Source organism: Columba livia, chromosome 1 (genome assembly GCF_036013475.1).
Source record: "Columba livia isolate bColLiv1 breed racing homer chromosome 1, bColLiv1.pat.W.v2, whole genome shotgun sequence".
In the NCBI taxonomy this organism is placed as follows: domain Eukaryota; kingdom Metazoa; phylum Chordata; class Aves; order Columbiformes; family Columbidae; genus Columba; species Columba livia.
Window position 1 is genome coordinate 186,975,720 of NC_088602.1, and position 27,708 is coordinate 187,003,427.

The window sequence follows — 27,708 nt, forward strand, 5'->3', positions numbered from 1 at the left end:
CATTTCTAAGTGTTTTGCATTAATCTTTAAGGGCAGAGATAGAGAGAAGAGCAGAGAAGATCTAAGACTGTAACTAAGTGGAATACAGTATTTCTAGTCAAAGGGAGAAAAATACTTACTTTTTGTTTTCAAATTTAATTGAAGTAAAAAATGCAGGAATTTTCTTACTTTCCTTAGGAATTATTGTCAGTTAATTAACAATACTTTTATTCTTTTGTTTTTGTTTTGTTTGTTTGTTTGTTTGTTTTAAATAAAAATATGTTTCCCTGCCACATTAGCTCAGAGTTGCTGACATGCTGTAAATTCAAGTTGTGACTTCCCAAGAAGTAGGTTTCTTTTCTGGTAAAGCCCTTAATTCTTATAACTTCTGTGATACCAACAAATTTAATGGGCAAAACATATGTGAGTGTAAAAGACCAAAGAGCTCTGCAACCAACATGCATGATAATGAGAGCTGAAAATCAATTATATCCTCTTTCCCAAAATTAATTCTTTTTTTGAGTAAGATCTCCTACTCATGGTAGCAAAGCTGGTTTTGAAGTTACATTCTTTCCACTTGCTGCACTGGAAATACACTGTTCATTGCAATGAATACCAACTAATATTATGCCAGTTAAGTCCAAAGTCACTATGTAACTTTCTTCATATGTTATTGAAGTACAATACTGATGCAAGGTGGATGTCTAACAGGCAAACTCTCCACATGCACTAAAATAAAATAATATTTCACATTTAAGATTTAGATTTCTTTTTTTGAAAGAATTGGCCTTAAAATAGATGAGAATTGTAGACATGTCTAAAACTTGAAACAAGATTAATCCTTCTAAAATGGACTGCAATGGGACTTATCAGCTATTCTGTTTTAGCAGTGCAATTTCAAATAACCCTGGGCATGCTTACATTAAAGATTTTTGCATTTATGCTAACACTAGGTAATTTGTTACATCATTACAGTATGTGCTGATTGCAAACCTTTATAAGTCATCAAAAAATATGGCAAGGTTACTACATCAAGGCATGAGATTAAAAACAAATTAGGTATTAACTTAGCCTGTGGCCACTATTTATTCTTTATTTCTGTAGTAACTAATATGACAAGGCTCACCAGATGTGGGACCATGAATTTGCATTTCAGAACAACAATTATAAAAATAATAACCTTAAAGTAAGCTGATGCAAGTCAGTAGGGAATAATATTTGTTCATTTGTAAGCTAAGCAGGCATATTTTCAATTCTGTTGCAAATTTGGCCAAGGATATGTAAAACAGGTGTGTTTATATAATGTGAAATATTTGTAAAAGCTAGAAACATCACACAAAAACCATCAATGGGATAGCTGGAGAAGAGCTTATGTGCTCTCCAAATTGTCTGTATTTTCATCAATTTTATGCATCTATAATAAAATAATTACCATGTAAATTAGCTTCCCCAGAAAGATTACTTTATTTAGAGTATCACAGCTACAATGTTATTGTCACTTCAAATACATCCAGTAATGGAATCTCAAGAAAGTCAGTTGTTCTTCCCTTTTTTTTTCTCAAGTTTTGCCTAATATTCTCATAATTTGGTTTTAGCAAAGAGGTAGACCCGTGTCTTGTGCTAAATTCCATTAGATCTTCCCCCCGCTTGGCGAGGAGTTGCAATATTTGCATTCTGTCACAAGGATCTGTCATCTCCTGCAACTCCACTGAGTCTGAACTCTGGTTTTTCAGGTGCTCTAATCTCTGCACAGCTTTTGTTTAATGATAATGAGAGAGGAGGTGATTTGTGGGTTGTCCTCACATATGCGGCAGCGTTTGCCCAGGGGCAGTGAGGATTCATGCCTGCACTCAAAGTCTGCATCCTCTCCTGTGGCAGCTGTGCTCCTGCAGTCAATCATCATGTCACTATCTTGGCAAATTTCTCGGAGCATTTCCTTCCCCTGCTGCCACTTTCATCTTTGAATTTGCTCCAGGGACAGAGAAGGCTACAAGAGCATGAATTTGGGCGGAGAGCATTACAACTGCATTGTCACCTCCTAACTTACAGCTCCATCTGCAGAGCTCGCCTCTCAGAGAATGAGTTTTCTGAGCGGCAAAGGGGATAGATAGATAGATAGATAGATAGATAGATAGATAGATAGATAGATAGATAGATAGATAGATAGTGTCGTATCCCACATTCTTTTGTGCCACTGATGGCAGAGCAGCCATTTATAGCATTTCTTGGTGGAAAGCTAGCACACATGGACGTCTTCCAGACACAAGAATGTGCTGACCTCATGGAAAAAAGTATGATTGTAAATGTGACAATTATAAAAAGGCAAGAAATATCTTTCATTACAGATAAACAGCTAAAGGCATTTGAAATTTCAACTTTTACTGTGAGTGTTTAAATGATCATTAAAATAATTAATTTCAAACTTTATTCCCATGCATACAGTATGACCATCATTCAGGATGTTAAGAAAATCAAGTGAACAAAATCAGACAGCAAAACTGTTTGAGTTGGTTCGTGGTGCATTTGCGCCTTACAACAGTGCCTAATAAGTTATGTTCTTCCACTGAAGCTTTTTCCACGGTTGGAGAAGTCATTGCTCTCATGTGGATTTTCTCGAGTCTAATACAGGGCAGGTTCATACTGCAACATTTTCATTAGTGAAAGGAAGAAAAAAAAAAGAAACCCAAAACTATTAGGGACAACACAGCATTTCAGGAGTACAAAATTCATCTCCAAAAGAAAGTATTTTCTTTCAGATAGGTTGAAATCAGTCAATTAATTCAACAGACACGGGGCAGAATGAAACAACTGATAAAGAACTGTGCACACAAACATATGGATGTAAGCTTTATTTCCTTAGGAAGCCAGATAAAACATTTCAGTGATTAATATATAAACAGCAATTGCTCATATCCTGCAGACTTTCAGGAAATAACTGAAATCTGCAAGTAGATTTAACGGAGTCGGTAGCAGATAAAATTAACTAAAAGATGAAGATGTAATTGCCTGAGCCTGTACACAAAGTCAAGCTGAAAGATAAATGGCAGTTCCATTTTCCTGTTGACTGTTAAAGCAAATTAATTATCTAGGGTCATGGATTTGTTTCCAGAAATAGGAATATGAATCTCAGAATTTTTCTGAAAGACTTTGTCATTAGTAGAAAAGGAAAATTATTTCTCAGCTAGATGATGAACATCCAGCCACAATACTTCTGGGTCAATTTTGCCCTTCTGAGGAACATTTTGTGAAAGTCTGAAGTTTCTGCACAGTGCTGCACTAGACAAGGGTAACATTATGTATTTTCTAGACTCACCCAGCTTATTCCTAGGATCTGGCTCAGGATGGAGTTTCCCATTACATAAAGTTGATTGCCCAGAACAAATACGATCATGCTGTAACTCTTACGTGGTGCTCAGTCTCAAGACAATTTAGTTATTTAACTAATGTCCTCCAATAGCCATGGTGTGTAGCACAGCAAGAATGATCGTTATTTCCTGCAGAGGGAGAATGAAGCTGTGGGTGATGTCCCTGCAGCAGCAGAACGGGTGGAATTTGGGAGACAGTAGGATCCATAGCAGCTGGGAGGGACAGCTGGACTGGGGGACTGTCAGGACTGGAAAGAATGGAAAAATAGCAGCAACAGCAGAAAAATAGCAGGCAACAAACAGGAAGTGAGGAAGAATTATAATAAAACAGTTGAAAGCATGTGAGGAGACCAGCAGACCTAACACTGACACTGGCAGACAAAACTGCCAGGAATGCTGCAATCGACAACACACGTTCACAGCAGCGTGCCGTGGTGAATGGATTCTGGCCTGCCAGACAGGACTGCTCTGGCGCGGCAGCGGCAGGTGCCAAAGAAAAGCAAAATGCTCTTTTCTAGTAGTATGAGAGCTACCCAGGCTTGTAGTTGTACGCAGGCTCCGCTGCACCACTGCCTGCTCCTCCTTAGCTGTCACTGTGTCTTGAAGTCCTTAAGTGAGAGCAGGGTATCCACGGTGACAGACAGGTTTTGCTTTGTGCACTCTGTACATCTGCAATCTTTGTGTGCAACAGGCAGCAAGGCTCCTGTATGAGAAACTGAAGCACAGGAACCCACCAACAGTAGTTGTGACCTGGAGCATCCATCTAGAGCTTGGTCTTTCCTGATTTTTTCAATCCAAAGCATTGGAAATGTATCCTTCTTGAAAACAAAGAAACAATACATATGGACTATAGGTCTAGAAACACTGTATTAGACAAAAGTTAAAAATCAGAGTACAGAATAAAGCCCTGGAAATCATACAGCTTAGAAGACAGAATGGATCTGGAATGAACAAGGAAAGGGAAGGACCAAAAATTGATAGCAGGTGGAATGCAAATATGGGAAGGATGGAGTTAGAGATATGGCAAACAACCCTACATGTGAGAAGAAATAGAATAAATTAGAGTAACTGAAAAAGGACATTACTGGGATATGCAATGGGTAAGGACAAAAGAGAGGGAGAAGATTCGTAAGTCCTAACCCTATGTGAGAAGTGTATATCAAAACATAAATCCATGTTTTTAAATCAGTTTTTTTCCTGTCAGTTTAAAACTAATGAAACCTATGCAAGTAATTAGCTTGAGGTAGATCACAAGGCAGCTGTTAGATTCCTTTATGTCATTCTGTCACAAGTGATGATAAATGATTTATGTGAAACATTTGCTGAAGAAATGCCACCAACATTAATGATGTTTTATCAACAGAAGAAAACAGCAGCTCCTGTGGCCTCCCTTCCTTTCTCTGTGCTAAACAGTTCTGTTGCTGTGTAGAAGTCTTTGAACAATGTTGGTTGGAATTCACAAATGGAGTTTCTTTTTACCTTGATTGCACAGTTGGTGTTTAGTTCTTTTTCACTCTGTTTGCATCCCAATAAACACTGTCATTAATCAATGTTCCTCTATCAGTAACTGTTCTAATTAGGCTGTTCTAAAAGTTTAGTTAATCAATAGAGTTAATTCTTTACATTTATACACAACAGGAAGTTTTCCATTGTAAAAATAGTTTCTTTTTGTACAGACTGAGTGGATAATCACTTCTTAAATGTCCGTTTAAGCTTAGTTCCATCAGTATGTTATGATAAGCAGCACTTAAACACACAAGCCCACTTGGTGTGGCTATTCATTTGATTATACAATATGAATTAACGTGGGCAGAAATGAGAAATTTGACATTTTCTCCACCTGTCTGAAAAAAAAAACAAAAAAAGCTGAAGAAGACCACAGGTAGATAAGTAAGTTCCTGTTTGCTTTTCAATAGACATTGAACAAAGTTGAACTATATTTTAATTTGCATTCTACTGCATAATGCCCTCCCATCTCTTGCTGTAAAGCACTACAATGAACAATTTTTGAAGTAGGTTCCTATTTTTGTAAAAGTCTTTCACATTCCAATAAAAAATGAAACATAAAGGGGGGTGCTTGAAGACAGCAGCCTCTTAGCATGCTGGAATTTCCTCTTCCCTTTCCATTAATGTGGACAGAGCACGTGCTATTAGTAATGGGAATGACTGAGACACAGCCCCAGGAACTGCGTTTATTGGTTTGCTTGATCTGGGCACCACAACACACAGGAACTAGATGAAAATACCTTTGCACAATAGCCCTCAGAGAGGATTTTCTGGCTATTCCCAAGTTGCAAAGATGAGAATGTGGCAAAGTCAGGCATGAAAACTGGAGCGTCAGGGAAGTCACAAGGTCCCAATGTCCCGGTTGTCCTCAGATTCTGGTCATGAAGCAAATGATAAAAACTTCTTGTATGACTGTGGTTCTAACAGTGGAGTCTTTGTACAGTATTTGTACAATATTGTTCTCTTAAACTTCTGCTACATGAAATGTGCTCCCAAACATGTCTATGAACAAATTTTTATTTAAAAACCATTACAGCCATCACTGAGCATAAAAGCAAGTGACTCCATCAATTCAGATTCCCCTAATAACACCGAGCTTTTCTCCTAACGAACAGGGGATGTCATTACTTTGTTGTGCTTTTACATGGGCTAACTTCTCTTGCTGCATCAAACCCTTTCACTTTAATAAAAGTGCAGGCATATATGTTCCTGGGAAGAGTCAGTCTTGTCGTCTACATAACAAAATGGGGCCAAGCAACTTCTCTCACAAAACTTCAAAAGTATTGTCATTCCTACACCACTGTGTCAGAAGCCACCCAACAAAGAGTGATCTGTATGTGCAATAGTATACAGATTCTTTCAATAAGGCTCCAGGTGAACAGTAACTGAGCTTAATAACCAGCTAAAAAAATGTGCATTGCTATGCATGAAACTAGTTGGTATTACTGCTTTGACAATATGGATTACATGGCTAACAATGAAGCGAGTAGGGAAAGTGACTCCTTGGCACATTGTATTTTTTTTTTGCAAAGTTGATAGTTACTGTTATACTTTTTTTTTTTTTCCCCATCTATAATGACATAGGAATTAAAAAAAACAAACCAAACCAAAACAACAACTTAGCTACACCCTATGTATTTGAGACACAGCTAACATCAGTCTTCATAAAATATACACACAAAATTTATGCTTCACTTCCCAAAATTCAGTCACCCTTAGCTAACTGCTCACAATATATGTAAAACATGAGAAAAAAACACCATTTTCCTTTGGTCCTGACACTCAAAACCATCCCACACAGGTTTTTACTCAGACTTGGCTTAAACACACACTTAATTTCCTTGCTTGGATGTATATAGCACAGATGAGAACATGATAAGGAGATAAAAAGCATGGTGGAAAGTGAGCCTGTTCTGCTGCCACAGTTCTTTGGCTCCTGTACCTATGCCTGGCATCACGCTAGCTCTGAAACTTCCTTCCCACAGCCAAAAAGCAAATGTGGATAAAAGCATTAGTCCATGATTAGAGCAATAAATATTAGATAGTGATAAACCTGGGATGAAATAAACTCTTTGGGGCATTGAAATTATGTGAAAAACCACAGCCCCCAACAGCTAAAAATAAGTTACAGTATTGTAACTGGATTGCATTGCTTCATCACTACCATCTCCTTGGTTTTTGCCCTCTATTTTTTTTGTTCTTTTCCTACTCCAAACAGCAGTTCCAAAGGCCACACGCTCTCTCATGCCGTAATGTTGTTAATACCTGTGTAACTGATGTCTGCTCAACAGAGCTGCATTTTTCCCTTCGGGTCACTCATGAGAAGACACATGAATCAATTTCATTAGTTTTGTCATTTCTAACGCTTTTTATGCACTATTACCACCTGTGAGCATTTAAGGGATAAACAAACAAAAGCATAAAGTCTGATGGAAAAGCTGCAAGTGTTTCCTTTCTCTCGGCCAGGCTTGCGGCGCCGCGCCGGGATCGCGAAGACTCCCCGCAGGGCCGGCAGCCGCCCGGCCGAACTGCGCCCGGCAAAGCGAGGCCTGAGAGGGGGCTCCTGGGGAAAAACCGCACGGACCTCCACGGCCCCTGTGTCCCCGAGACGCGCGAGAGGTCGGGAGAAGGAGGGTGGGCAAGGGGCCGGGAAGGGGCCGGCGCCGCCTCAGCCCCAGCGGCCGCGCCGAGGGCGGAGCGGCCGCCGCAGTGAACGTCGGCGCATGTAGTTCCCCGCCGCCTCCCCGCGCGCGGACTACATTTCCCGTGACGCCCTGCGGGAGAGCGCCAGCCGCGGTGTGCGTCAGCGGCGCGGGCAGCCAATCGCGGCGTGGCCGGAGCGAGCGCCGTCAGCCGCCAATGTTGTTTTCGCTGAGTCGAGCTGCTGGTGTTGTTGGCGGCGGCGCCATATTGGAGGGGACGAGCCCCCGTTAGCGAGAAGCCCCTTGGCGCTGGCCCGGCCGCCGCCATGCTCTATCTGGAGGACTATCTGGAGAGTGAGTGTGTGCGGGACGGGGGTGCCGGGCGGCCGGGCACGGCCGGGGCAGGGGAAGCGGGGGGGAGCCACGGCGAAGAGGCGGCGCTCCCCCTCCCCCACGGCGGTGCCGGACTGACTGACTCCCTCCCTTCTCTCCCGCTCCCCCGCCCCTCCCTCTGCCCGCAGTGATCGAGCAGCTTCCCATGGATCTGCGCGACAGGTTCACCGAGATGCGCGAGATGGACCTGCAGGTGCAGAGTACGTGAGTCCCGCCCCCTCCGCCTCTGCCCGCCTCCCCGCGCCCCAGCGCCCGCCCGCCCGGCCCGCCCCGCCCCGCCGGCGGGGGGCGGCCGCGGGCTCCGGCCCCATGGCCGCGCCCTGTCGCACGGCGCGGGCCCGCGGGGGAGGAGGGAGGGGGAGGCAGAGGAGGGAAGGAGGGGGAAAGCGGCAACGCCGCCGGGCGCTCCGACCTGAGTGGGCAGTTCCGCTCCCCTCCCCGTCGGCCCGGGGCGTTCGCGCCCCCCTCCCCACCCTGCGCCCCGGCTCTCCGGCAGACGCTGCTCCGGGGCGGAGGGCCGCGCCGCAGGGCCGGCCGCGTCTTGTCGGCACCGGGCGCCTGGCGTCGTCTCCTGCGGGCGCGGGGCGGCGGGCGCTGGTGCGGCTGCGGGAGGCGGCGCTGCGGAGGCCCGGAGCCGCCGGGACGCAGCGAGGGGCGGAGCGCGCTCGCCTGGCGCCGTGTCAGCGGCCGCGCCGAGCCGAGCCGCGGGCCCGCTGAGCCGCCCGCCCGCGCCGTGCCCGCCCCGGCCCCAGCCCCGCAACTGAGTCTCGGCCCAAGTAGGGGCTTACAGGAGTTTCGCTCCTGGGCTTGTGCTGCTCCCAAAGGCACTTTCGGTGGCACGGCCCAAACTCTTTAGATTTTTGATCCCTAAGAGCAGTGATGGTGGTTTGGAACGTGAGTTGGGTCCCACTCCTTCGGCAGGTAGCGACATGCTGTTTCTGAAACTTTCCAGCCAGCTCCCCTCATGATAGCCTATGGGCAGGTGCTTTTTGCTTAGCCTCTTGTGCCCTAGTTGACACATTAACAAAACACAGTCTGGTTTAGGTCTCTTTGTAGATCACTTCGTATTATAGCCTGATATAACCGTGCTTTACCCTGTTTTCAGGGTGCATTGCCTTTTCGTCTTCTCTAATGTAGTATCAGCTGTGACTTTGGTGTCCCATAACACTCAGTTGTTGCTGTCCTGTAACTGATGGAGAGGTCTTTGTTAATGAAGTTGTTACTGCACAAAAGATGAGAGAAATCATCAGTACAGAAGCGTAGGACTATTGTAAAGAAGAATGAGAGAAAGGGCAAGGGTTGAAATAACAAGTGAATGCCATACAGGAATACAAAATGCAACACGGTGTGGGAGCACAGTTCTTGAAAACAATAGTTTAACCTGTAATACTTTGAAGTGAGGTCTCAGGCTTTCCTTTGGATATTGACTTTAGTGGACCCAGCTGGACTGTTTGACAGACTTTATTGGCAAATGCTGAACTAGCTATAGGATTTTTTTGTGTACTGTGGCCTAAGTGTCATCTTGGGTTCAGTGCTTAAAGCTGTGGGAACAGAACACTCTGAAGTAACTTGCTGGAGAGCACCAGGAGAGGGAGTGGGCAGCTTACTGACTTAAGCAGTTCTGAGTAGGATCACAAATTGTACTTGCATTTAGTAGGGAGGCAAAGAAGAGCCTACTAGCACTGCCAAGGTTGCAGTAGTGTCATTTCCTGTACCTTGAATGGAAGTGGCAAATAACACTCCATATTGTATTACTGGAAGTAGGAAATAACATTGAACATTGTATACTAAGACCTGCCTTAGGCCCAGAGAACAATTCTCTCAGACCTTGGTACTTCTTATTTCTTGCACAATGAGTGACAAAACATCCATAGACATCTATGAAACTTCTGGACTAGCATCTCTTGAACATCAGTTGCCGAACTGCAAACCTGGAGGTTGTTCTCATGCTGTGATACAGTGATTTGCGGTGAAGGTTAAGTGTCTCTGAAGTACTTGAATACAGTACTTTGATGAGCAGTGCTGTCCCAGAAGCCTATATGAGTTGTAATTCAGAGAAAACTGTGCTGCTGTGTTTTAAAGTCAGTGTTGACTTTAGGTTTTGTCCTGTTAGGACCACGTAGACTCTTAACAGGGCAGGTGCTTCTGTTGTTGGAAGAAATAGTAAACCAACTGTACCTACTGTATGTCCTGATAAGGCTGCTGTGGGAAAAGTGAAGACCATCTGAGTTGTGACTTGACTCTTGAGCTCCAGTTGAGACATTTTGATATGGAACATAAAATATGTTTCTCTGTTTAAATTAAAATAATGGATTATCAGGCTTCCATGGTAGAATGTTAAGCTCCGGAAAAAGGCCTTTCTTCTAATAGAATTTCTGGCAACTGTCTTGGGAAATCCGATCTAAGAAATTAGTATCTCAGAATATAGCATCACAGTTGGATTAAAAAGGTGTGTGGGGGAGAAAAGGTGGAGGAACTTGAGTGTATCAGAGAGAACATTTCATGTCATTTAGTAGATCTGACCTGCATTCCCGTTTGCCATTCCTGCCCTTTCAGGAAAGACCAAGTTTCTGGGGAAATCTTCCCTTGTGCAGTTTCACAGAGACTGATTTGTGTCCTCAATGAAAGTTAAAGAGGGAAGACTTTTTTTCTTTCATGTCTATGGAGCTGTTAGAATAATTATCACCTAGCTGTTTGCACTCTGGGAATAGGAGATAGGACATTTTGTCTGTTGGCTTTATGGACCAAATTGTAGTCATTTGGTCAAAGAACAAAGCTTTTGGAAGCCTCCACATAAAGTGTGTGCTGCTTCCTTGCTTCTCAGGCTTCTTAATCTTCTCCCTAAGTAACACAGTGCAAGTGGAAAATGCTCGTTATACAAATTCTCCCATCTTTAACCTGCTTTACACCAAAATTTTCAGTACTTTGTTTGTCTGGGTCTGAATACTGTTGATGTGAGCCTGTGTCACAACTGGTCGAGCTTGGGATTAGTTGCTCTCTGTCTGGTCAGTTGTTAGGTTCCTGTTAGTTTTGATGGTGGATGTTCCCAGCATAGGGAAAACTGATTAATGTTTTTGCTTCATTTAGTATGTATGATTTTGGTTATTTACATGAACAATTAACTCTAGTTGCAAATTTTCACAGAATGAAAAAACCTTTGGCTTCATTGGATTTGAAGAGTTAATCATACTTGGGGATTTATGAGTTTCTTGAAATACTTAATTCACTTTTTTTTTTTTTTCCCAAGAGATAATGGCCATCATGTGATCCAGCTTTAATGGTGGTTTCTGGAAAGGATGTTAAGTATTTTACACTTTGAGCCTAAAGTCTGTAGGTAGTTGGCACATTGTCATGTTTAATTTGAAACTGTTACCTGGACATTATTGCTGAGAATACTGTGAAAAAAATTTCAGTACTATCATCTGTCCTGAGACTGGCAAGGCTGTGAAAGCTAGTTTGACTGAGGCAGCTGTGTGTTTTTGGAAATATGCAAGCTGTTGCATGTACAAGTGTCCAGCTGTTGAGATAGTAAACTCAGTGCTTTTTCTTTTCTTTTGAAGGAGGGTGGAGGGAAAGGGAATCCCTGTTTCTGTCTCAGTAAACAATGCAACAAATAACTTGTAGTTGACGTTTTCCTTTCTTATGATAGTTAATGTTAGAGAATTGGTGGCTTTATTTTTTCCCATTATGGTATTTCTCAACTTCGTGGAAGTGAGAGTCCTGTCCAAACAGCACCTCCTCAGTGCATTTACCCCTTAGTGCTACCATGTGGGGTGGGGGGAATAACTTTGTGAGTGCTTTTGATTTGCTCTGACCCTCCCTAGCATATAATGGAGAGGGCCTTGACTTAAAGGTGGTGACTTGACTATTCAGTTGCTCTACCTTTTTGAGGCACTAATTTTTTTCAATTATTTGGTTTTGTATTTGGCTGTTTCTCTTAGGAGAATATTTTGTTTCCTGCTCAGTTTGTAACTGGCTAGAATGTTCCAAAGTCAGCAGTCTAGAGCCCTGGGTGAGGAGTTTGGGTCGTGCTTTAAGTCACTACCACTGCTCTTAGGGACAAAAAACCTTTAGAACTTGGAGTCCTGCCTGTCCCATGCTGGAGAGCACAAGAACTTTGATGAGAATCCTACAGAATGCAATTCTGCTTCTTGGAAATTAAGGTAAATATTTCCCTCCTCTGTCCACTGTCACTTGGTTGTTTTGGGTTTTTGTTGTTTTGTTTTGATTTTTTTTTCTTTTCCCCTCTCTAATAGTTTACACAGTAGTCCTGTCAACTTTGTTTAAGGAAAAAAAATCACCTTATTTCATAATGTTTATATACATGAGAAACTAAAATTTATCTTAATCTTTTCCTATGCTACAGATGCAATGGATCAGCTTGAGCAGAGGGTGAATGAATTTTTTATGAATGCGAAGAAAAACAAACCTGAATGGAGAGAAGAACAAATGACATCAATCAAAAAAGTAAGAACATCACAGGAATGGGTCACATTTTTCTTTTGTAAACAAAGGTAACCTTAGGAAAAACAGCTTATGATTGATGGAGACTAAAGCATTCGAAACTGTGACTTCCCTTGGGCTTTCACAGAGATGGATAGAACTACCTAGGAGGAGAAAAATGACTGAAAGTTTTCTTTGATCAAGTATTTCTCTCAAGTTTTACCCAGTATTTGCTAGCATTTAAAAAATTATGATCCTGAAGTGGTGAGGAAACCAGGTACTAAATTTTCAGCTTGGACTTTTTGTTTCTGCTTGTCTGACATGAAGCAGCATAAGTTAATTGCCTTGCTTTTAGAGGATATTTTTCAAGCTTAGCTGCAGCATTTCCTGTGATTCTGCCTAAGTCGTTGTATATGTTGTACATATGGTATATCTAGCTTTAGGGAGGAAGAAATAAGAAGATGGATGTGTTTTGTTTTATCCTTCAACACTCAGGCATTGGTGGTACTTTTAGCAAGGTAGTCCATAATTTTGTCAGGAGAAACTCCTTTCTAGTCTCCTACACTGGCTGCTTCAGTCCTTTGTTTGACCAAGGTTTGGGTTTTTTTCTTAGTTAATACAAATAGCTTTCTATAGTTAGAGCTCTGACTTCACTATAGTAAATGAAAAATTTGCTTTTGACTTTAGTTGGACCAAAATTCCAAGTAGTTTTCACTTAAGCAAGCAAGATAATTCTCAATTTTCATTGAAGAGTAAAAGGCACTTAAATCTGTTTAAATCTAGAGTAAAAACGTGTAAAAATATATAAAAAAAAATTCTTTGGATTTCCACTAGTTAGAGCAGGTTTTAAAATTGGATTGCTTTAGTCAAATTATTTTATAATACACCTATGAGTTGCAAAAATGGTTTTTAAAATATTTTCAACCATAAACTGTGTACATCGTTATCTCTATTTAACTACAGTGCTGGAAAGGCCTCCCCTCACAGTACTGTTTAGCATCATTTTGAAGGGCAGTAGTATCTCCAGTGGTCCTGAAGATCCATACAAAGTAAAAGGCATCTCATTTCAAGTCCAAAACTGTATGTTCTGTAGTATAAAATGAATCCAAGACTGTTTTTATTTTTGTAGCATTTCATGCAGAAATAGAAATATCACTGTAGGAGGAAGTGTCCACATCTTGTAGTTTTGCTTTTTCCAAGGCATAAACAACAAATTGATACGTAATATATCCCTCATGTAAAATTAGATGATTACTGTTTATGGTAGGGTTTCACAGCCTTTCTGAAAACTGATTTGAGTTTCTCCTTTTAACTTGCATTTTGTGCTGGATAGCAATAGCTTAAAATGACTGAAATTAATCCATTTATGTTCATGATTAAAAAAAATCTCTTTATAACAGGATTATTATAAGGCTTTGGAAGATGCAGATGAAAAAGTGCAGCTGGCTAATCAAATATATGATTTGGTAAGTAGAGAGAAAACTTTTTGGTGAGTTACCTAATTTATGCTGTAAGGAGTTCTAAACGTTTTGATAAGCTCTGCTGCGGGAGAAATCCCATCAGAGTTCCAGACCCGAGCGGACGGAGGAAGAAATGCAGCCGACTCAATATGAGTGATAAAGCATACTTCAACTTTATTGCCCGAGATAGCGTGCATTTATACCAAATACCATAATTATGCATACTTGTCTCTATCTAATAGGCTAAGCACATTTACTTACTCCACCTACTTGGGTTTAGCTAGCTATGCACATCCCGCATTCTTCTGACTCTTATCTCTTCAAAAATATCCTGACCCTGCCTTAGTTAGTACTTTTCCGTTCCCCCCTTTCCCACGGCCTAATAGACAAGCTAACTAAGGCCTACTTATGTCAACTAAAATGGGCTCTGCTCGTACAGTTGCTTGGTGGACTCATGTCTGTGCTCCTTGAGCCAATCCCCGACACTCTGCAACTGTGCCACTTGTACTGTCAGCTATGTAGAGATTTTTGGTGGTGAAAGAAGCATTGAATATTTTATTGACTTGCTTTGGATAGCAAGTGTCACTTCAATTCAAAACATACAGAAATAATGTTAGAAATCCTAACATTTTCATGCATGTCTCATTTTCATGAGAGCATTCAAGGACATTAACATCCTTCTTAAAATGTGAGGCCCACAACTACACACAGTGCTCCAGATGAGGCCACACCAATACTGAATGAAGTGGGAATAATCCCCTCTTTTGACCAGCTGGTTATATTGTGTTTGATGCACCCCGGGATGGGGTTTTGCCCTCTGTGCTGCCACGGCCCACACTGCTGACTCACACTGAGCTGCTGTCACCAACACCCCCAGGTCCCTTTCTGCAGGGCCGCTCTCCAGCCACTCCTCTCCCAGTTCATAGTAGTGCCTGGCATTACACAGAATCTGACATTTTGACTTGTCAAATTTTATAGAATCACAGAATGGTTTGGTTGGAAGGGGCCTTAAAGATCATCTAGTTCCAACCCCTCTGCCATGGGCAGGTACACCTTCCACTAGACCAGGTTGCTCAAAGCCTCATCCAGCCTGGCCTTGAACACATCCAGGGATGAGGCATCCAAAGCTTCTCTGGTAACCTGTTCTACCACCCTCATGCTGAAGAATTTCTTCCTTATATCTAATCTGAATCTACCCTCTTCCAGTTTACAGCCATTACCCCTTGTCCTGTCATTACATGCCCTTGTTAAATGTCCCTCTCCATCTTTCATGTAGGTCTTCTTTAGGTACTGGAAGGCTGCTATCAGGTCTCCCTACATCCTTCTCTTTTCCAGGCTGAACTACCCAGCCTTCTGATCATCTTCATGCCCTCCTCTGGACTTGCTCCCACAGGTCTGTGTTCCCTCAGAACTGAATTCAGTCCTCTAGGTGGGGTCTCATGAGAGTGGAGCAGAGGGGGAAAATCACCTTCCTTGAGCTGCTGGTCACACTTCTTTTGATGCAGCCCAGGATACAGTTGGCTGTCTGCACTCCAAGTGCACATTGCTGGCTTGTGTTGAGCTTCTCATCAACCAACAGCCTCAAGTCCTTCTCCTCAGGGATGCTCTCAGTCCTTTCTCCTCCCAGCGTGTATTTGTGTTTCAGGATGCCCCAACCTGTGTGCAGGACCTTGCGCTTGGCCTTGTTGAATTTCATGAGGTTCACATGGGCCCACCTCTCAAGCCTGTGAGGGTCCCATCTGGATGGTATCCCCTCTAGTGTCTTGACCACACCACACACCTTGGTGTCATTGTCAAACTTGCTGAGAGTGCACTCCATCCCACTGTCCATGTCACCTGACAAAGATGTTAAAAAGCACTGATACCCTTACTGAACCTTGACAAATGCCACTCGTCACTGGATGTTGAGCTGTTGACCTTAACTCTTTGAGTGCGACCATCCAGCAGTTTCTTATCCACTGAACAGTCCATCTGTTGAATCCATGTCTCTCCAATTTAGAGACAAGGATGTTGTGTTGGACAGTGTCAGATGCTTTGCACGCACAAGTCCAGGTAGATAATGTCAGCTGCTCTTCTCTTATCCACCAATGTTGTAACCCCATCATAGAAGGTCACCAAAGTTTCCAGGCATCATTTGCCCTTAGTGAAGCCGTGCTGGCTGTCACCAGTCACCTCCTTATTTTCCATGTGCCTTAGCACAGTTTCCAGGAGGATCTACTGCATGATCTTGCTAGACAGAGTGGTGAGACTGACTGGTCTGTAGTTCCCCAGGTCTTCCTTTTTTCCTTTTTTAAAAATGGAGGAATAAGTTTCCCCTGTTCCAGTCAGTCAAATTGCCACAACTCAAATATGATGGACAGTGGCGTAGCAACTTTATCTATCAGTTCCCTCAGGACCCGCGGATGCATCTCATCAAGTTCTATGGTCTTGTGCACCTTCATGTTCCTTAGATGGTCTCAAACCTGATCTCCTGCGGTTGATTGTTCCTTATTCTTTGAGTTCATGCCTTCGCCTTCTGCAACTTGGGTGATGTGGCTAGGGCACTTGCCAGTGAAGACAAAGGCAAAAATGTCAATGAATACCTCAGCCTTCTCCATGTCCTGGGTAACCAGATCTCCTGTTTCCTTCCAGAGAGGGCCCACATTTTCCCTAGTCGTCTTTTTATCACTGATGTACCTGTAGAAGCTTTTCTTGTTGCCCTTGATGTTCCTTGCTGGATTTAATTCTGCCAGGGCTTTGGCTTTCCTAACCTGATCCCTGGCTGCTCAGACAGTTTCTCTGTATTCCTCCCAGGCTAGCTGTCCTTGTTTCCACCCTCTTTAGTTTTCCTTTTTGTGAGTTTATCCAGGTATTCCTTCTTCATCCATGCTGGCCTTCTGGCATTGTTGCCTGTCTTCCTCTTTGCTGGGATGCATCCCTCCCAAGTGTAGGGGAGGTGCCCTGTGACCAGTTTTCTTGGTCCCCTCTTCCCTCCAGGGCTTTGTCCCATGGTACTCTTCCAAGCAGATCTCTGAAGAGGGCAAAGTCTGCTCTCCTGAAGTGCAGGGTAGTGAGCTTGCTGTGCACCCTCCTTGCTGCCCTAAGGATCTTGAACTCCACCATTCCATGGTCACTGCAGCCAAGGCTGCCCTTGAGCTTCACATTCTCCACCAGGCCCTCCTTGTTGGTGAGAACAGGGTCCACCAGAGCACCTCTTCTTGTTGGCTTCTTTATCACCTCAAAAAGGAAGTTATCATCAACACATTCCAGGAACCTCCTGAATTGCTTATGCCCTGCTGTGTTGTCCCTCCAACAGATACTGGGTTGGTTAAGACCCCATCAGGACCTGGGTTTGTGAACATGAGGTTGCTCCTATCTGTCTACAGAGGGCCTCATCCACTCAGTCTTCCTGATTGGGTGGCCTGTAGCAGACCTCCACTATAATGTCACCTGTCCCTGGCCTCCCTTTAATCCTGACCAAATAGCTCTTGGTTGGCTTCTCATCCATGCACTCCAGCTGGCCATTGACACAGAGGGTGACACTCTCTCCTCATCTCACCTGCCTGTCCTTCCTAAAGAGCCTGTACCCTTCCATTCCAACACTCCAGTCACAGGAGCTATCCCACCACGTCTCCGTGATGCTCATAAGACCATAGGCCTACAGGTGTGTGCACGCCTCTGACCCTTCTTGTTTATTCCCTGTGCTATGTGGGTTTCATCCCATTAATCATAGCCCAGTGCTCCAGTCTGTCTGGATCCCTGTTTACCTGTGTGTGTAGTGGCACAGAAAGTGCTATTCAGTAAATGTGCAATTTCCCCAGTGCAGCCCAACCTCTTCTAAACTGTGTATTCTTTCTCTTCCCCTTTCTATACTCATACCAACAACACCCCCAAGTCCTCTTAATCTTTTTATTTTTTTTTTTTTTTCAAAAGAAACACATAGCACTGTGTCTTGGAACGTGGCCTGCGGTAAGATGAGGGCTTCTAGCTGCTGAGACAATATGCAGCCTTATTGTATCTTGTGATTTACTCTGCAGCTTAGGAGCAACAGTGGTATTTTGGTATTAATTCTAATATCTCTGCTGGGTTAGGGATATGGAGGTGACTAAGAAGATACGCTTCTGTGTGTTTTTATACGTGTTTAGTGCTGCGTGGAAGCGAGTTGCTGGGAAGGAAGTACTTAGTAAGCCTGAGATTAAGGGTGGAGATATTTGTGTTCCAGAACTGGATGCTATTTATTGTTGCTTTGTCTCAAAAACAGGTAGACCGTCATTTGAGAAAGTTGGACCAGGAACTTGCTAAATTTAAAATGGAACTTGAAGCTGATAATGCTGGAATTACAGAAATATTAGAGAGACGTAAGTATGCATGATTTTCTTTTAATAAATTGACAGATTTTCTGTCAATTTGCAAATTAAAAATATCATACACTTGTTAGTGGCCAGCAGTTTTTCCACTTGTTTCAAATTTGTGGTTTAACCTGCATACATTTCATCAGTCAGTAATTCTCAAATTTTAGTTTCAGCCTCAATTTTTACCAGGTGAAATCAAAATACTACTGAGTAATTAGAATAATTTTTTTTCCACACAATTGCTGCATTTGTGAATTGCTACAGTAAAGTACAGAATTCTTTAAAGCTGTTCTTAATGATTGTAGGTATTCAGACAAGTACTTCAACCTAATCTTGCCACCTACCTGGTTGAGAGTGTACCAATTTTCACACCATTTGCCACCAAATTGATGATGGTCATTGTTTTAATTATAGGTGTGGAATGTCAAGTAAAGTTAGATACTCACTGGATATCTTTTTTTAAAAGGGGAGAGAATGGATTGTTTTGTAATAGGGTAGAGAAGCGTTTTGGGCAATAAACTTGCATACCTAACAGTATAACAATGTTAGTATCCAGAATGTGAAAAAAAGTAACGTGACAACTTTTTGGCTGTTGTGTAGAAGAAATAATCTGACCTTTCTGTACACATGAGCGTATAGACATCAGGTTCAAATGTGATTATGATAAATTTCAAAGTTGGTTTAACTACTGTGATCATGGAGCTAAGAGGCGGTGACTGCTCATACCCAAGGATAGTGAAGAGTAACCTAAATCACTTTAGGACATTAGGAATAAATATTCTTTCTTTGAACTTTGTGTGGCTTTGTCATAAAAACTGAGAGGTTTTGGATATTTTATTTGTAATTGTTATTAAATGTAATGGGTAGAAAAATAAAACTCCGAAATCAGTGCTTTTAATGAGCTGGCAACTACAGAAAAGAACTAGTTTATTTTAGTTGGAATCCCAGCTGCAGTTTTAAGATGTGAGACAGCCTTCAGTTGAGCTATGTGTTTGGTGAGGTAGGTAGGTAGAATTTCAAGACCTCAAAAACAGAAATGTTTCAGACTGCATGTTGCATCTTTAAGATATTTATTTATTTTTCAACAAAGTGAAAAGTAGAAGCCTCTTAACATTTTTTAGCTTTCAGACTAAATACCTATCGTTGAGGTTCCTCCAGAGGGCAGCCTTTGGGCTGGTTCGTAAACTGATTAATGTTAGCTCAACCAAAGCACCTCCTTATGCTTTGAACTTTTTCTAGAATAATTTTCTTTAAACTTTTGTAGTACACTCACGTAGTTTTTGAAAGCACTGAAAAAAAAAGTTAAATAAATACTGAAGTTACAGATTTTGAAAAATGAATGTGAATTACGTTATTGAATTGTATTTTGTATAAATGCAAGTTGGTATTGCAGCAAGTTCAAAATCTTTTTGCCAAAGATTAACAAACAAACCATTATATCTTGTAATGGAAATTTATGGTCAAAGTGTGTTCTGTGCTGTGATTGCTCGTGGCAAATGTTGCAAGAAATGTTACTCTTAGACTTGCATTTGTGCTGCCCCGATCTTTTTTCTTTTTTTTTTTTTTTTTTAAATTCTTTAGATTGTTGCTCTGTGTATTTTGAATGTTGAGAAAATTTGCATACTGCTCTGAAGCCCTTCCTGTTGATTGTTAGATCATCTTGGAAGACACTAGTGCTTGTGTGTTTTGACTCATTGTGACAGGATGTGTTGTTTAATACAGTTTACCTGTTACAATCTTCAATTCATTTTGATGGAAATGGTCAGTACTTTTGTGCACCATTCTCCAACCATCACTGACTTGTATGCAACTTATTTGAATAGGGGGCATGTTGAGCAATGTTGTTATTTGTTCTCCTTATTTGCCTTGATATTAACTCACTGATTTCAGCAGTTGAACAGCAGCAGTCCCCAGTTTTTATTTTAAAACTCTTCTTCTCACTGGCTCCTGGTTGTACTGCAAGAAAGCTTTCAACTCTAGTGAAAATCCTTCTGATTAAAAGAAATATAACTGCATAGTGATTTGGTTAATATGATAAAGATTCATTTAGTGTCTAAAAGTCAAAAACATGTCAATAATGACTGGAATTTTCTTACCCATTTTACCTCCCTTTTAGGGTCTCTGGAGCTGGATACACCATCACAGCCTGTGAATAACCATCATGCCCATTCTCATACTCCAGTAGAGAGTAAGTATTTGAGACTTAAAAACACGTCCACTTTTTATGTTTCCGTATTTGTTGTTGAACAGTATTAAGAAAGAAAAAAAAAAAGAGTTCAGACCTTTCTCCAAACATTGGAGGGGGAAAAAAGGCATAACGCAATAATGATAATAATTTCTATTCAAAAGAAGTTCAAGAATGAAATAATAAGGTTTTGCTGGTGGGAATTAGTTGAAAGTGCTGTTTTATTATCTCTAGTTCTGGTTTGACTTTCAAGCTGAAAAGGTTTTGCATTTACGTTCTCTTCATTTGTTTCATTTAGAAAGGAAACACAATCCATCTTCTCACCATAATACAACGGATCATGTTCCTGAAAAGAAGTTTAAGTCTGAAGCGCTTCTGTCTACCCTGACTTCAGATGCTTCTAAAGAAAATACACCAGGTAATCGTAATTGTCCTGCATTTTACTACCTTTTAATCAGAAGAAGAGAAACCACTATTTTATTTGTGAGTTATTGTCTTTTGAAATTGGAGACTCATACCCTTTCCTCTGGGATTTTCAGTCATTTGAAACATGAGAAATCGCAGGCATTGTTACTCATCTGTGTTGTCCATGAAGTGCATCAGCTTTCTTGTCATTTAACAGCTGCATGTTAGGTGTTTGTTTTTATTTATACTGCTTGGAAGAAGATAACAGTACAGTTTCATTCAGCCAGTAGTAGAAATACAAGAGATCAAAGCATTATTATTTTGGGTAAAAGAAGTGCATGCAACAATTTCCAAAATAAGGAAAAAGAATTTTCACACTTTTTTTTTTTTTTTTTTTAATGGTTGGTGTGACATGGAATTCAGCTGCAATATAATAAAATTCCTTTGTGTGTTTTCTATTTCAAAAGAAGTGAGAAGTCTTTTTGAGTAGTGAATTGAAAGAAAACCCACAGCTTTCTGCCTAATTCAAAAATTAGGGGTTTTCATAGTTTATTTTCTGAAAATAGAATATTGTGAGAGGTTATAGTAAGTAAACTACATTTTGGAATTTAATGCTGTTCATCAGTTTTAATTAGTCTCCCTCATATCCATTTTACTTTTTTATTTTTTTAAGAACTTTACATGAGACGGCAAATAGAATGTAACTGAGCAGCTGTCAATCCGTAGATGGCCATGGAAATCTCTGTTGCATTAGAACTGATTTGTAGTTTTTAGAATTAAGATTATGAAGTTTTAATTCAGGAGCAGTATAGGTGTACAGTCAAATTCTTTTTCTCTTATTGATAGTTACAGCAATCAGCATAATTTCAACAGAGATTGGATTTGTATGGATATTGACGTAGCAGCTGCATCTGTTCTTTGTTAGCTGAATATGATAGTGAGGAGTGCCTTCTAAAAGGACTTCTTGCACGTGAGGATAGGTGGGGAACAAACTGTTGTTTTTTTTTTTAAGCCAATAGTGGCTGGGTCAAATGACTTCTAAACTTTTTTCCAAGTGATCAGACTGCTCTGCGTAAACGGAGTTCCTGCTCTTTCACTGGTTGTCATATATATTACTCTTAAAATGCAAAGGAATTTAGTTTCATTTTGAATTTCATAAATGTGTTCTGTTCATCAAGGGTGTCGAAACAGTAATTCATCATCCTCTTCAAACAATGCATACAATACAAATTCTTCTCAACCATTGGCATCATATAACCTGGGCTCATTATCTTCAGGATCTGGGGCCGGTGCAATTACCATGGCAGCAGCTCAAGCAGTGCAAGCCACGGCGCAGGTAATGTCAAAACATCCTTGTCATTCTGCCATCCACTACTGATCAAGAAGAAAGACTAGTGAATATATATATTTTTTTAATCTGAATTCCAGTGATCACTTTCAGCTGATGTGATTCAGTTGTCATAATTTTTGTTTATATGCTATAGTTTCATCCTGTAAAACTTACATACAGGGACAGCTTGTTTTCTGGCTTTTCCTGGGAGCTATTCTTACCACCTTTTTACCGCTTACTGTTCATCATTTTGTTAACAGGGTAACTAATGAACCTGTGCAAATAATTAGCAGTTAGCAGCCTGGTATGTCTTCTGTAAGAGCTCCACTGTGTAATCTGATACAGTATCAGTATTGCTTTTAGATGAAGGAAGGAAGACGAACATCCAGTCTAAAAGCCAGCTATGAAGCATTTAAGAACAATGATTTTCAGCTTGGAAGAGAATTTTCATTATCAAGAGATTCAACTGGATATTCATCATCAGCTCTGGCATCTACATTAACACAGACATTAAGTTCATCCACCACAGATTCACGAAGTGGTAGAAAAAGCAAGTAGGTTTTTTTACTTGTTGACTGCAGTTACAGCTTTTCTTTTGAAGGTTGTGGGCCATATTAGAAATACTTATTGCCTATTGTCCTTTTTTTGTTTATTACGGGCTTTCTCGTTTTTTCCTCTCACTGTTATTTTAAGCAAACTCACTCCAGGGCTTTAAACAAATTTAGACGTTGGCCTGGTGGCAAATGTTGGGAATGACTATGCTTTTGTAGACGATTTTGAAATAAATCTGGAGATCAGCTTCATGCCAGTTGACAAATAATCATTGGTATCTGGTGGCTGACCATTCAGGACAGGAAACAGAATGAATTTTGTTTCTCATTAAAATGAAATTTAAAAGCATTTTAAACAACACAGTGTCACAACACATTGTGACAGCAATCACAAGTTATACTTGAAAGCACTTGTGTCAGAATGCCCATCCTTTTAAACTGACTTGCATGTTTTTCTTCATGCAAATTTGTTTGTTCACAGCTCAGTTAATAATAGTGTCTTAGAAGCATTTTTCATCAGAGGATATCTTGGGTGTCAGATCTGACCTATAAGCAAAAGCAAAGAAATTGTATTCTGGTGCTGTTCATGCAGAGTGATTGGTGATGCCTGAGTGGAGATTAACGTAGAATCAGTCATCTAGAAAACATAGCTATCTATTGTACATGACATATGACATTATCTATATGTAAATTGCTGTTCTATTGGTCACATAATTTTTATGGGGACTTTATGGTAAAGCAGTTGATGAAAAATTTCATGAAGAAAAACATTCATTAAATCTGTTTTGCAGTTTAAAGCTGTTAAATTCCATTTATTAGAATACCCTGTCTTGTAATAAGTTAAGACATTTTTCCTTTCCCAAAGAACATTCAGTGTGTCCAGTTCTTGCAGTTCTTGAATGAAATTTGTTAGGGAATGATGCTTTGGGATTTACATAGTGCAGTATTTCAGAGTCAAAAAAGTACTTGTTTTATGATCCTTTTACTTGGCAGGAAAAGATAGTATCTTTTTTTTTTTCCAGAAACAACAACAAATCCTCAAGTCAGCAGTCCTCATCATCTTCCTCTTCTTCATCTCTATCATCATGTTCTTCTTCGTCTGCACTGGCACAAGAACTGTCTCAGCAAACAGCAGTAATACCAGAGTCTGATTCTAATAGCCAGGTTGACTGGACCTATGATCCAAATGAGCCACGTTACTGCATTTGTAATCAGGTAAGGATGGCTTCCAACCTGAAATACAACAAGAGCTGCTGTTTCACTGTAGTTGAACTTCCTTCTGATGGCTAATTTACTTACAGTCTTGCAATTCTGGTCTGTTTTTATTTACTTTGTGTTGATGTGAATAATGAACTCAGCTGTTGAAGCTGAAAACAAGTTTTCCAGTTGATATGGCATACCTGGAGAGTTTTAAATCTGTAATGAAGACTTCAGGAATAATTAAATTAAAAATTGATCAACTTCACAGTAAATTTAGTTAAAATTTTAATTTAGTAAGGAATTTGCCTGTTCTCTCCTACTTTCCTTTATAAATGAAACAAGACAAACCACAAAGAAAGCCCACATGAACCAAACCCTAGTTTTGTAAAAGCTATCCAGAAACATGAGAGACTGAACAAAAACATGAGAAACTTCTATTTTAAAATACCTGTTCTTATTTTGAACACTTTTAAAATTATAGGATTTTTTAGAGTTTATGGAATTCTGTAATTCTCTTGAAAGTATTTTTTTCAAATCAAGTTCTTTAAATTGTTGTGTTTGCAAGGAAGATGCCAGACATCAATATAATCCTGAAAACTGGGCTGGTAATGTACTGAGCACTGTTGTCTAGACTAAAAAAGTCAGCATTCAAAACCTGAATGAAGAATATTTTTGATCTAACCTGAAATATGCAGAAGTATCTCCTTTTTTTTGTATAAATTATTTTTTTAAACCAGTTTGCTGTGAACAAATTCTTTGGGTTGTGTAACAAAAGAAAAATCTGTTGTTGCTGTTAATGGAAAAACTCCTCAGAGGAAGAAACTTGAATGTTAGCCCTTTGAAAGTGTTATTGTTTTTAATTAGTAATACAATTTTTAATAAGGTGGTTTTTTTCTTCTTTACTAGGTGTCCTATGGTGAAATGGTAGGCTGTGATAACCAAGATGTAAGTAACAAAGTTAAAAAGTTTTATGAGACACGTGTGCCTGTAACTATTGTTTCCGGGAGTTACTTTTCTTCAGAGTTGGTTTTACTATAGAGGCTTTTAGAGTCATGTGTGTATGAGTTGAACCATTCCTCTGGAAACTTATCATCTGTCCCCATAGTTCAGGTGCTTTTAGAAACCTTCAACATTTACTGGGAAGGTTTGACATCTTTAATGTGCCCTTTATTTCTGGGAACTTTTAGCTATGTCATTATTAATATCAGTTGTCCCCTTCAAATAAAAACATTTTAAAAGAATAACAGAATGTTAGGGATTGGAAGTGACCTCAAAAGTTCACCTAGTCCAATCCCCCTGCTGGAGCCGGAACACCTAGATGAGGTTACACAGGAAGGCGTTCAGGCGGGTTTTGAATGTCTCCAGAGAAGAAGACTCCACAACCCCCCTGGGCAGCCTGTTCCAGTGTTCTGTTACCCTCACTGTGAAGAAGTTTCTTTTCACATTTAAGTGGAACCTCCTGTGTTCCAGTTTGTACCTGTTACCCCTTGTCCTTTCATTGATTGTCACCAAGAAGAGCCTGGCTCCATCCTCATGACACTCAGTTTTTACATATTTATAAACATTAATGAGGTCACCCCTTGGTTTCCTCCGAACTAAAGAGACACAGCTCCCTCAGCCTTTCCTCACACAGGAGATGCTCCACTCCCTTAATCATCTTTATTGCCCTACGCTGGACCCTCTCCAGCAGTTCCCTGTCCTTCTTGAACTGAGGGGCCCAGAACTGGACACAATATTCCAGATGTGGTCTCACCAGGGCGGAGTAGAGGGGAAGGAGGACCTCTCTCGATCTACTAACCACCCCCCTTCTAATACACCCCAGGATGCCATTGGCCTTCCTGGCCACAAGGGCACAGTGCTGGCTCATGGTCATCCTGCTGTCCACCAGGACCCTCAGGTCCCTTTCCCCTACACTGCTCTCTAATAGGTCATTCCCCAACCTATACTGGAACCTGGGGTTGTTCCTGCCCAGATGCAAGATTCTACGCTTGCCCTTGTTATATTTCATTAAATTTTTCCCTGCCCATCTCTCCAGCCTGTCCAGGTGTCGCTGGATGGCAGCACAGCCTTCTGGTGTGTCAGCTACTCCTCCCAGCTTGGTGTCATCAGCAAACTTGCTGATAGTACACTCTATTCCCTCATCAAGGTCATTAATGAATATACTAAATAGTACTGGTCCCAGTACTGACCCTTGAGGCACTCCACTAGATACAGGCCTCCAACTGACTGCCCCATTGACCACAGCTGTCTGGCTTCTTCCTTTCAGCCAGTTCACAGTCCACCTCACTACCTGATCGTCCAGACCACACTTCCTCAGTTTAGGAGCAAGGATGTTGAATGTAATAATGTATTTACTGAGATACTATATTTAAACAGAAGGGAGCGATGATATCGCTGTTGTACAACTTATTTGACCTGTGACTTTGTGTGAAGAGCAGAATCTATGCTTTTTACTCATGCTTCATTTTCATAGAAATATATTGGTGATCTGAAAAAAATCCCAAATTCCAAATGCTCTCTTTAACTCTGTTTTTGTAGTGCCCTATTGAGTGGTTCCACTATGGATGTGTTGGACTGACAGAAGCACCAAAAGGCAAATGGTACTGTCCACAGTGTACGGCTGCAATGAAGAGAAGAGGCAGTAGGCATAAATAAGTTTCTTCATCTGGAAAACAAATGACATACTAAAGGTTTTATAGAGGACTTGGGAGGGGGAGGAACCCCCACCACACTTCCTTGCAACCACCTAAGGGTTAACATAGCAGTCATAAAATCTTGAACTATTGATTTTGCTAGTTGTGTTTTAATATTGTAAGTAAATTATTTATGCACATTAATGTGCTACAAATACTATTCCAGTGAGCCCTGGATTATTCCAGTGGCCAACATATGCAGACATTTGTACTATCAAACCATTTTCTCTAAGCAGTGGGCATTCTACAATTATTCAATCTTCAAAAAATTCCGATAAGTCAAGATTTTAAATGTATGTTTTATATACAACAGATATATTCTGCTGCATGTACTGTACTCAAGAGCTGTTATGTAACACTATGTATATAAATGGTGCAAAAAGTCAGTGCTTCTGAAAAAAAATTGAGACAATGGTTTTTAAAATGCCTTTATAGCTTTGGTTCTTTATGAAACTTAATTCAGCAGGCTGAAGAAAATGGTTCTTGTATACAGCGGGCTGTTGTCCTCTAGGGTACTTGAGTATGTAAAAACAAAAAAATGCTGTAGAATAAAACAAACTTGTGCCATTAGTCTTTATATGTTTCTGCTCCAGAGAAGGCGCAGGCCATTAAGAGGAAAAAAGGTGTTAAAGTGATGATAAATTTTTATACCAAATGTGTTTATTTTTTTGTGCAAGTAATCCTTTAAATTTGAATTGTATTAGGTGTTAAAATAAAACAACCTCAACTCCTCAAATTCATGTTTTTTCTACATTTGCCAAAAAAATGATTTTGTTGTATGGGAGGACTTTTCTGTAGTGGGTGGATAACTAATACATATATGGGGAAATGCTGAATTATCATTTGCCTTGGCGTCTCTGCCTCAGGACACTCAGTGGCACAGGCTTCAATGGGCACAGCAATCCCAGCAGTGTCAATAGTTGTGTCCACAGGCAGGATTACCTTCCCGTTTCCATGGCACAGATGGAAATTGAAAGGGGAGAAGAAAACCATGGGAAGTGTGTCTTGGCAGCTGCCATATTCCTTCCTGGACAGCAGTTTTCATGTAAAAACCAAGATGTAGTTCAGGAAAGAAAAAAGGGAGAAATAGTTTGTTCTGCTGTGGAATCCCAAGGGTGACAGGGGTGGATCATGTTAGGAAGCCTCAATGCAGGCCCCTGAGTGGCTGGATCTGTGACTTGAAGATACTGTAGTAACATCAGAAAACGGATCATTAAATTAGACA

The 27,708-nt window shown here is 40.8% G+C and overlaps 1 protein-coding gene across 8 annotated transcripts; it reads left to right on the forward strand.

Annotated features, from left to right (window-relative positions):
• The first annotated feature begins 7,544 nt into the window (after positions 1–7,544).
• Positions 7,545–27,219, forward strand: ING3 (inhibitor of growth family member 3). Of its 8 annotated transcripts, none has more exons than XM_065048830.1 (13): positions 7,681–7,846; positions 8,014–8,085; positions 11,943–12,048; positions 12,252–12,352; positions 13,729–13,794; positions 18,029–18,125; positions 20,236–20,307; positions 20,603–20,722; positions 21,888–22,045; positions 22,403–22,593; positions 23,613–23,805; positions 24,697–24,735; positions 26,329–27,219. In XM_065048830.1, exons 4-13 carry the CDS (start codon positions 12,257–12,259, stop codon positions 26,443–26,445), a joined length of 1,149 nt encoding a protein of 382 aa, XP_064904902.1. In that variant the 5' UTR covers positions 7,681–7,846; positions 8,014–8,085; positions 11,943–12,048; positions 12,252–12,256; the 3' UTR covers positions 26,446–27,219. The 8 variants fall into 8 exon arrangements, with proteins under 8 accessions (XP_064904900.1, XP_064904901.1, XP_064904903.1 ...); XM_065048836.1 differs by having other exon boundaries at positions 7,706–7,846; positions 21,987–22,045; XM_065048832.1 differs by having other exon boundaries at positions 7,724–7,846; positions 11,827–12,048.
• Positions 27,220–27,708: the final 489 nt, after the last annotated feature.